This window comes from Vicia villosa, unplaced genomic scaffold (assembly GCF_029867415.1).
Source record: "Vicia villosa cultivar HV-30 ecotype Madison, WI unplaced genomic scaffold, Vvil1.0 ctg.001709F_1_1, whole genome shotgun sequence".
Taxonomy (NCBI): domain Eukaryota; kingdom Viridiplantae; phylum Streptophyta; class Magnoliopsida; order Fabales; family Fabaceae; genus Vicia; species Vicia villosa.
The window spans coordinates 92,848-103,655 of record NW_026705705.1 but is presented as its reverse complement, the minus strand read 5'-3'; the positions used below and the strand labels follow the sequence as shown (position 1 = coordinate 103,655).

The 10,808-nt window shown below is 30.8% G+C and overlaps 1 protein-coding gene and 1 pseudogene across 1 annotated transcript; one reads left to right on the top strand and one right to left on the bottom strand.

Moving 5' to 3' along the window:
- The first annotated feature begins 851 nt into the window (after window positions 1-851).
- On the top strand, window positions 852-2,901 carry LOC131636371 (acetyl-coenzyme A carboxylase carboxyl transferase subunit beta, chloroplastic-like; annotated as a pseudogene).
- Window positions 2,902-6,901: 4,000 nt separating this feature from the next.
- Window positions 6,902-7,759, bottom strand: LOC131636375 (probable CCR4-associated factor 1 homolog 9). Its single transcript, XM_058906984.1, has one exon. It carries the CDS (start codon window positions 7,757-7,759, stop codon window positions 6,902-6,904), a length of 858 nt encoding a protein of 285 aa, XP_058762967.1.
- Between the last annotated feature and the right edge of the window lie 3,049 nt (window positions 7,760-10,808).

Sequence of the window (10,808 nt, the reverse complement as noted above, 5' to 3'; positions counted from 1 at the left end):
ATTATTCTTATTATTCTCTAATTTTTGTATTATCCTTTTATTCACAATTTAGACTCACAATTAAAAGAAAAATAAATAAATTTTTATTTCATTTATATAAAAATAGATATGTGTAGTGAAAAATAGATATCTATAGAGAAAAATATATATCTATAGAGATAGAATAGAAAATGAAAAATTAGAAAATAAAAAAGGATAATAATAGAATATGATTCAAATATTGAATTAATATTAATATCTATAAATATTACTAAATCAGTAATAAAACGAAGAAAAAAAAGATAAATCAACTAAGATCAGACCCCCAATCCCTTTTTGATTTGAACTGAATAAGTTCAAAATAGTTTCATTCTCAAATCAAAAAGAGAAGAAATTCAATATTCATACAATATCTTAATTGAATTCTATGGAATGATCAATCAATTTAGTTTAATTTGATGTAGATGCATATCAAAATTCTAGCAACAATTTATTCTATCGAATCAATTGAGAAGTGGAATTGACGAACAACCCATAATAGTATTTATTATTTATTAGTGTTGACTTAAAAATAGGGCGTGGCCAAGCGGTAAGGCGCGGGTTTTAGTCACATTATTCGGAGGTTCGAATTCTTCCTTCCCAGATCATATATTTTAGAAAATAGAATAATTGAAAATCCAATTTTCTAACTATTGTAATTTTTCTATTATAAATAGTTATCCATTTTCTATTCAACTAGAATTGAGAAATTTTTTCAATACTTACTCGTTCATTATTATTACTGATTTATTAATCTTGGTGATTCTATTTCTATATTTCTTCAATAAAAAAATTATCATCAAATGACTAATCATCTATTGTATTTTCATGTAACTAGAGGAAAAAAGATCTATGGAAACAAAGTGGTTCAATTCAATGCTGTTTAATAGGGGTTTAGAATACATGTGTGATTTAAGTAAATCAATAAATAGTTTTGGTCCTATTGAAAATAACGGTGCAAATGAAGACCCATCTATTTTAACTGATATGGATAAAAAGATTGATAGTTGGAAGAACAATAGTGAAAATTCGAGTTCTAGTCATGCTGATTGTTTAGTAGATGTCAGCAACATACAGAATTTCCTATCTAAGAAAACTTTGTTAGTTAGCGATAGTAATAGGAATAATTATTCCATATCCTTTTCTATTAAAAATCAAATTTTGGAGATTGACAATAATCATTCTTTTTTTAAATGAACCAAAATGTTTTGCTAGTTATCAAAATTCTAGCTATTTGACGAATGTCTCTAAGAGTAATGATCCTAATGATACTAAATCGAATTGGAATCATAACATTAATAGTTGGATTGAGATTTATCTTCGTTCTCAAATCTGTATTGATAGTTCCATTTTAGATGATAGTGATTTGACTCAAATAGAAAATGATAGTGATTTTACTCAACAAATAGAAAATGATAGTGATTTTCCTGAAATATAAGATTATGATAATGGTAATGAGTTTCCTGAAATAGAAGATTATGATTATGATAATGGTAATGAGTTTCTTGAAATAGAAGATCATGATTATGATAATGGTAATGAGTTTCCTGAAATAGAAGATTATGATAATGATTTTCTTGAAATAGAAGATTATGATAATGGTAATGAGTTTCCTGAAGTAGAATCTGAGAGTGATTTGACTCAAATCGAAAATGATAATGATAGTGATTTTAATCAAATAAAAAAGGAGTTTGTTCCAATAGTATATGATGATACTAATCCTTTTTTAAAATTTGAGCATTTATGGGATGCATGCGAGACTTGCTATGCATCAAATTATAAGAAATTTTTGAAATCCAATTTGCATATTTGCGAATGTTGTGGAGATTATTTGAAAATGAGCAGTTCAGATAGAATCAAACTTTTGATTGATCCTGGTACTTGGAATCCGATGGATGAAGACATGGTTTCTCTAGATCCCATTGAATTTAATTCGGAAGAGGAATTTCACTCGGAAGAGGAAATCGGATTTTATATTGTATTTGATTTGAAATTGGAACCGCTAAGGCCTATGACTCGGCAAGAGGTAAAGGAATTCAATGTGTTATTTAATATGAATATAAAATATAAAGGTTTGGACGAGGAAGAGGAAGAGGAAGAGAAAGAGAAAGAGGAAGATAAAGAGAAAGACGAATGGGAAGAGGAAGATGAACCTTATTAAAATGGTCTTGATTCTCTTCAAGAAGAGACAGGATTACCGGACGCGGTTGAAACAGGCACAGGTCAACTAAATGGTATTCCTCTAGCAATAGGTATTATGGATTTTTGGTTTTCTGGGGGGTAGTATGGGATCCGTAATGGGTGAGAAAATCATTCGGTTGATCGAATATGCTACCAATCAACTTTTACCTCTTACTATAGTATGTGCGTCTGGAGGAGCGCGTATGCAAGAAGGAAGTATCAGCTTAATGCAAATGGCTAAGATTTATTATGCTTTATATAATTATCAAATCAATAAAAAGTTATTCTATGTAGCGATACTTACATCTCCTACTACTGGTGGGGTAATAACTACTTTTGGGATGTTGGGGGATATTGTTATTGTCGAACCAAATGCTTACATTGCATTTACGGGTAAAAGAGTAATTGAAGAAACGTTAAATATAGAAGTGCCTAAAGGTTCCCAATCAGCTGACTTTTTATTTGAAAAGGGCTTATTTGATTCAATTGTACCACATAATCTTTTAAAGGAGGTTTTAAGTGAGTCATTTCAGTTCCATGGTTTCTGTCTTTTGACTGAAAATGAAAACTAATGAAAACTAATGCAGACTATCATTTTATTTATGTTTTTCAATTTTTAACTTTTAATATAAGAAATAAATCTCATTATCATACAAAAATAAAATTAGAAAACCCAAGAGTAAAGTAATAAGAGTAAAGTAATACGTTAAGAATAAAAAATAAAGAATCATTATTTTTTTTAAGAAAGGAAGGTAAGAAAGGAAGGTGTAAGGTGAAAGATTGTGGGATCTTCAAATATGATAGAAAGGCTATGAAGGATAATAAAAAGGGGAAGCTGTCATTGGTAAAAATATTGGTGATGGGAAGTCAACATTATGGTAGTACTACCGTGTTTTATGGGGATCAAAAGAAGGAATCACACATTCGTAGAAACAATAGGAGGCAATGGGAATTTCTGAATCGAGATGTTGGGGGTAAATTATAGGCGACTATTGTTGCTTTGGGAGTGGTTGATGAGGAGGTAGGGAGCAACCTCGTTAGTAGGACTGCAAATTTGGAACAAGGGAGAGATATAGAACGGGAAGGTTGGAAGGAGTCACGAAAATTTGTGCAATGATTATTGGATCATTGGATATAAGGGGGGAATAAATGCACTCAAAAGAAGGAGAATTAGTTCTTTAATCATCAAAGGAAAAGAGGACATTTTACTTATACAAGAAACAAAGGTTACTAGTATGAATGAAGTTATTGCAAAAAGTTTTGGGAGATCTCCGGAGATTGGTTTTTTGTTTTCTAATTCGGTGGGAAGATCAGGGGTTTTCTTAATTTATGGAAGAACGACAATATGGAGGTGTTGAATAGTTTTAAAGGGAATGGATTTTTGGGAGTTAAAGTACGATGGAAGGGCAATCTTTATTATGTTGTGAATATTCATTCTTCTTGTGATTTTAATAAGAACAAATATATGTGGGATGATTTGTTAGAATTGAAGAAGACTTTCATTGATGGAGAGTGGATCATGGGTGGGGATTTCAATGGTATCAAGAGTGGCAGAGAGAGGAAAGGGATAGTGGTTGTGACGAATAACAAAGAAGCGGAGGTATTCTCGGAGTTTATTAATAAAAGTGATTTGGTGGATGTTCCTTGTAAAGGAAAAAAATTCTTGGTACATATATGGGAAGTCGAAGAGTAGGATTTATCGTTTCCTTTTGTCTAGCATTGTGGTGAATAGATGGGAAGTGATAGGTCAATTATTTGGAGATAGGGATATTTCAGATAATTATAATTGGGGCCCGAAACCGTTCAAGTTCAATAATGAATGGTTTTCCTTTGATTCTTTCATTCCTTTTGTTGAGAAAGAGTATAAAAGTTTGAAGGTGGAAGGAAGAGGAGACTTTATTTTAAAGGAAAAACTTAGGCTTTTAAAAGATAAACTTAAAAGATGGAATAAGGATGTGTTCGAGAAGATCAATTTGGAGATAGAGGAAGGAGTTCGTGATATTAATATTTCCGATGAGAGGTTAGATTTTGTTTCTAATTCTTCTTTTGATGATAATCTAGTTTTTTGAAAGGATATGTCTAGTAGATTTTGGAGGAATTTGAGGATTAAAGAGAATATGCTTTTACAAAAATATAGATTGACTTGGCTTAAGGAGCGGGATTCGAATAGTGGTTTTTTTCTCAAAGTGATTAAACAAAAAAGAAGACGTAATCATATTGGTCCAATTCTTTCTTCGGGAGGTTTGGTAGAAAAGAAGGTAGCAATTGTATTCTTTTTAAAGTGGATTTTGAAAAAGCGTACAATAAGGTTAGTTGGAGTTTCTTACAGTATATGTTTAAAAGGATGGGTTTTGAAGAAAAGGGGATGAGGTGGATGGAGTTATTGGTGTTTTCTAGTAATATGTCGGTGTTAGTTAATGGTTGCCCAACAAAGGAATTTAAGGCATCTAGAGGATTAAGACAAGGTAATCCTCGTTCGCCTTTCCTTTTTGTTTTGGCGGCGGAAGGTCTTACGGGTCTTATTAGAAAATCGATTGATGTGGGAGAATTCCAAAGTTTTGCTATTAAGGGTTCTTGTATGGTGGATATTCTTCAATTCACGGATGCCAACTTAATTGTGGGGGATGGTAATTGAAAACATGTGTGGGCGACGAGGGCGGTGCTTCGCGCTTTTGAACTTGTGTCGAGGCTTGGAATCAATTACTACAAAAGTAAGTTGATTGGCCATTAATACTAACTTTTCATTTTTTGGAGGCGGTTTCTCACTTCCTTTCTTGTAAGTGGGAGGGTAGAAATTTTTATTTGCTTGGTATTCTAATTGGATCCAATCCAAAGGAGGAAGCCACTTGGAATCCTCTTTTGATAAAGTTCAAGAATCGATAAGAAGGATGGACGCATCGTTTATTAAATATTGGAGGTAGAATTACTCTTCTAAAGTTCGTGCTTAGTTCGTCGAGTATTTTCACTATGTCTTTTTTCAAGATGCTGAGAAAGGTGGTGAAAAAGTTTACTAGCATCCAAAGTAAGTTTTTATGGGGTTGTGTGGAAGATAGAAGGAGAATTCATTGGATAAAGTGGGAAGATGTTACTTTACCTTTGAATAAAGGAGGGTTAGGTGTCAAGAATATGACTATGTTTAATTTGGCTCTTCTTAACAAGTGGAGGTGGCAGATCCTTCAAGGACAAAGTTCTTTGTGGTTTAATGTATTGAAATCGTGTTACGGAGATTTATCTTCAAAAGTGTTTGGTGTTGGTAGAGAGAGAGGAAAGTTACTTCCACTTGTTCCTTTTGGTGGAAGGACATTTTAAAGATTAATTCTTCATCTTTTCTTGATCCTATTATTGGTTGTAGTAGGTTTATCGTTCCTAATGGCTTTAATACTCCCTTTTGGGAATCTATTTAGTTGGAAGACACCGTTTTAAAAGAGGTTTATCTGGATTTATTCTATGTTTCTCGTTTAAAGAATGTATTAGTGGCGGCCATGGGTTGTTGGGTGGATGGAGTGTGGCAATGGGGTGATTTCGGTTTACCCAAGGATGTTAGGGAAGATCCGGTTCTTTTGGAGGATGTTTTTATCTTTGAGGGGGCATTTGGCGGATTTAAGTGGGTGATCGAAAGGTAAAGATTCTGTGGTTTGGTCCGGAAATCCGGAGTTGGAGTTCTTGGTAGCTTCTTGTTATGCTTTTTACGAGAAGTTTCGTATCTCGTATTGTCCTTATATTAATCATGCGGAAGCGTTTGGGCTATTGTGGGAGTTGGAAGTGTCTTTCAAGATCAAGGCTTTTGTGTTGAGACTTCTTCATAATAGGCTTCCGACGAATGATCTTTTGGTGACTCGAGATATGTCTTTTCCTTTGTATGATTTAAAGTGCATATTTTGTGGATATTGTTTGGATAGTACGAATAACTTCTTTTTTGGTTGTTGGGTGGTTAGAAATATTTGGAGTGAGATAGCTTATTGGGTGCGTAAAGGGGTTATTTTTGAAGAGGAGTGTCTGTCGAATTTTATGGATTAACACTTATTTTTTCATAGTAAAAAGGTGAAGGATAGAAAGTTAGGTGTAGTTTGGATTGCTACTACTTGGATTCTTTGGTTGGTTAGGAACATAATGTGTTTTTGGAAGGAGGTTTTAAAATGACACCAAAAACCAAAGAATTTGAATTTCCTCTCATACTGCATAGAATGTATTTGTTACTATTATTTTTTCAAATTTTGCAAATTGGTCCTCATATTTTATAAAATTACAAAATTGACCCCAAAAATTTACAAATGGGTCTGAATAATTTTTAAAATTTATAATTTGGTCCTTCAAATTTTTTAAAATTACAAATTGATCTCTACTTTTCAATTTTTTAATTTGATCCCAAAAATTTAAATTTTATAAAAAATGACCCCAAAAATCTAACAATGAATTATCTTAATAGTTCATCCAAACAAAATAATTTTAAAATGAATGGATTTCAATTGAATCATTTGAATTGCTTTGAATTTAAAATTCCTTTAAAATTTACAATTACATTATCCAAACACACTCTTAGTTCTCCCTTTAATGAAATATTGCTTACTCAAAAAAATCAGAACTAAAAAATATTAATAGCATAAGTAATCTAAAATTTAGTTTCATTAATAATTCAAAATGTAAAACATTTTTCCTTAACTTTGAAAATAAATATGAAAACAATTTATAATAAATTTATCCATCAAATCAACTTTTCTAAGCCATACAACACACCAGTATACTTGGACATTTGATCAACATCTGAACCAAAATAAATATCTCTTATCTTTTGAAAAATATGAAGAGTTAGCAAACTATCTGAACCAGCCTGATGACTCTTCCCAGCAAAGCGGTCTAAATTCAAAGTCTTACTAACTCTATCCAAACCACCATAGAGACCTTCACAGAACTTCACCATATGCTTGACATCATAAATAGCATTTCCAAAATAAATACGAACTAACACTAAAAAATCATCAAGATCTTGAGGCAAAGCACGTTGTGTAAGTGCCTTAACAAGGTAACCGAAATCATAAGGACTATGAAATGTAACCCAACTTACATCCTCATTACAAACAAGTCCAGATGACATCAAAAGTTCAGCAAAACATATTGAATCAATACCAAGTTTCTTATTTTTTGCGAAGTCAATACCTTGACTTCGAAGAAGTTCTATAGAATCATGATTATGGATGTCGTGTTCAACATCAAAATCACAGAAATTAAATTCCCAAATGAAAAAATTAGAAGTTCCGAGGTTTGGAAGGTTACCATTGGCGTCAGAGAGAGTGAGTCCAACCTGGATAATATTAAGGTCGTCCACATTAGCCTTCAAAAAAGAGTAGTGGGTATCAGAACTTTGAGAATGGAAAGGCAAATCTGTACTGCCAGGAAGGACGACAACACCAGGAAACTCAGTGTCCATGGAAATAATTGGATAGGAATCAACCAATGAACTTATCAACTTGAACTCAGATTCAAGGTTGGATGACCACACCGATCGAATCATAGTTGATGGAGCACAATAAGGCTTTGTGGTGAACATGTCTTTTGTGAACATTCTCCAACTGTAAAACAAAATAAATTAAGTTAGAGGTTAAAATTTCACAATTATAGATAATATCTAGTCATAAAAACTAAATTCTTATAGATAATACTAAAAATATATGATATAAGAAAAGAAATATTATAATCAAGTTTAAATATTATAAATATAGCTTAGTCAACGAGAGTTAATATTATAATTAAGTTTATATATATTAATATTATAAATATTTATTTATTTATTTAAAAATATATTTTTCATGAGTTTTGCTAGTAAATTTTTTAAAAAAACTATTATTTTATTATATTTATTTTCCTCTATATGAATAATAATTTAAAAAATCAATAAATACTAATTTGAATTTTAATAAATAATTAAAAAATCATTTTAAAGAAAAGTATTTTACTGAATAAGAAAGAGACAAAATAGGAAATATAAGACTAAAAAAATATTAACTATCAATTTGGCTAATAAAATAAATGGGAGATATCATGACATGAATAAAACTACTGTAGAAAATATATAAGAATAGAACACATGAAGGATTTTATTATATTTTGATTTAATATATCAAATTTAATTTAGATAATTTTTAAGATTCAAACTTATTGCTTTATATTTTTCAATACCAATTTTATATTTCTTTTTTCTACAAAAGAATTTATGTTACATGCTCTAACTAACATTAATTTTGTGGATATATCTTTATAAGACCTTAATTACAAGTTTAAGAATATGACTATTTTTTAATAATTATTAATTTATTATAATTTCAAATTCAAAAATAAATTGATAGGAAAAGAGAAAATAATTTAAATTTTTAAAATTTTTTAATTTCAAAATGTATTAATGTAGTTCATTTCTTACCTGAGATAAGAAAGAGTGAAAAGAAAAATTGCAAACAATATCAAATAACAAAACCAAATAGACCTGAAGAGTCAGCCAATCAATATCATAACGATCCAAGCACTGCGGGTAAGTTATTAAGGTTATATTACATATTTCTTAAAAAAAAATTACTTGGAAAATGCCACAAGATGTTCTTTTTAAAATTTATATTAAAATTGATAGTAAAATATTTAAAGGAATTAAAGTTCAAAGTATTAAAAAGGAAAATAAATATATTTTTAGAAGGAGAAAACTATATTTAACTCTAATATGGATTAACAACTAACTTAATAATCGAGAAGAAAAATAACTTAATTTGTTGTCATGGAAAAATAAATCTTACTTAATAAGAGCTTATACTAAAATATTATATAAAAAGCTTAATGAATAAAATCTTAGGTACCGCAAGATATAAATATCAAATAGTAGTGCTAATTAAATGTGTGTGCAGTTATCGATGAATAAAACATGATATCATGTATAAATGCTTTGTACCTTATTCATCCAAATAAATCATGTATAAATAAATGCTTTGTACCTTATTCATCCAAATAAACCATTCATATTATGCGTATGATTCATTATTTGATCGAAATGCAACAAAGATAAAAACGACAATATTTACTTTTTAGATTTGAAAAATTAAATTGGGAGCTATTACGGTAAAAATGAACCATTTAAATTTTAAAGTGAGCAATTTATTTTAAAGAATAATATAAATAATTGATGAACACATTAATGGCTCATAATAAATGCATATGCATGATAAAAAAATCGTGGAAGAACAAATTAATTGTTAGCTTTAGGAAAAAGCTAATATTATTGGGTGAGGTGATAAAGAATATGAGCATCTTAAACAAATCGTGAAAGATTTGTTGGAAATCCACCAAAACCTATGATGAATTTCTATCAATCTCGATGAACAAGATTGTTATCACCACACAATAACAAAAAAAAAAAGAGAAAAAAATTTAAAGAAGAAAAGAGATTAGGATTTGTGCAAAGTAACTCTCTGTCTACAAACTATAGAAAACTTTGTTATTCACTTGTAACTGCAAATTCTGTGAATACAACTTTTTGACTTGATTACAAAATAACGAGGGTTACTCCCTATTTACAAATTTAGGTTAGTTTGCTTCCTAAGCCAAAGCCCAAAACTATAATAGCCCAAAATACCTATTTTGGACCTAAATCAAATCTAATCTTTTTAAATCTAAATTAAATCTATCTAGATCTAAAACAAATCTGTGTGTAACAAATTGTTTCCACACTTCTAAACAAAATCAAATCTTTTCGACACAAGGAATTATAATTTAACACACCACCTAATTCATTGTGTCTAAGTTATCTATGTTCATCATAGCTCTTAGTTTTCTGAACACTTTGACTTGCACTCCCTTCATCATAATATCTGCAATATGGTTATGTGTTCTGCAGTGTTCCAACTTTATCTTTTGTTGTGACCATCAGCAACATCTATTCTTCTTCTTGTTTTGCAAACTTGGCATCACTTTCTTGATTCTTATTCTTTTCTGGACACTTTGTAGAATAGTGACCATACTTCTGATAATTAAAACATTGTATATGACTTTTGTCAAACTTTCGACCACCACCTCTTCCTGTACCTGCAACACCACCTCTTTGGTTGCTTTGGTATGAGGGTTTTCTCTAATTCGACAAACTTTCTTCTTGTTGATTTCGACCATTGGAATTTTTGTGGCCACCTCTACCTTTATTTACATTCCAGCTTCCTTTGGCGACTGAGCCTGCAAAGCCATATCACTCTTCGACTTGCTTGTTGCTCTTTCAGTCATTCGTTGTTCATGAGATTTAAGCATCCCTTGAAGCTATTCCTTTGTCAATTTCGACAAATCCTTTGACTCTTCTATGGCTACCACCACGTGGTCGAACTTAGGGGCCAAAAACCTCAAGATCTTTGAAACAACAGCTCTTGTTGTTAACGTTTCTCCACTTATCTTGATTTGATTTACTAGTTTCGTAACCCTAGTGAAAAAATCGGTTATGCTTTCGCTATCTTCCATCTGAAGTAATTCATACGTTCTCTTGTGAGTTTGTAACCTCGCCTCTTTTACCATCTCCGCGCCTCCAAAGGATTTTTCAAGAATCTCCCAAGCTTCTTTTGCGGATTCAGAATCACTAACCTTTTCGAAGTTGT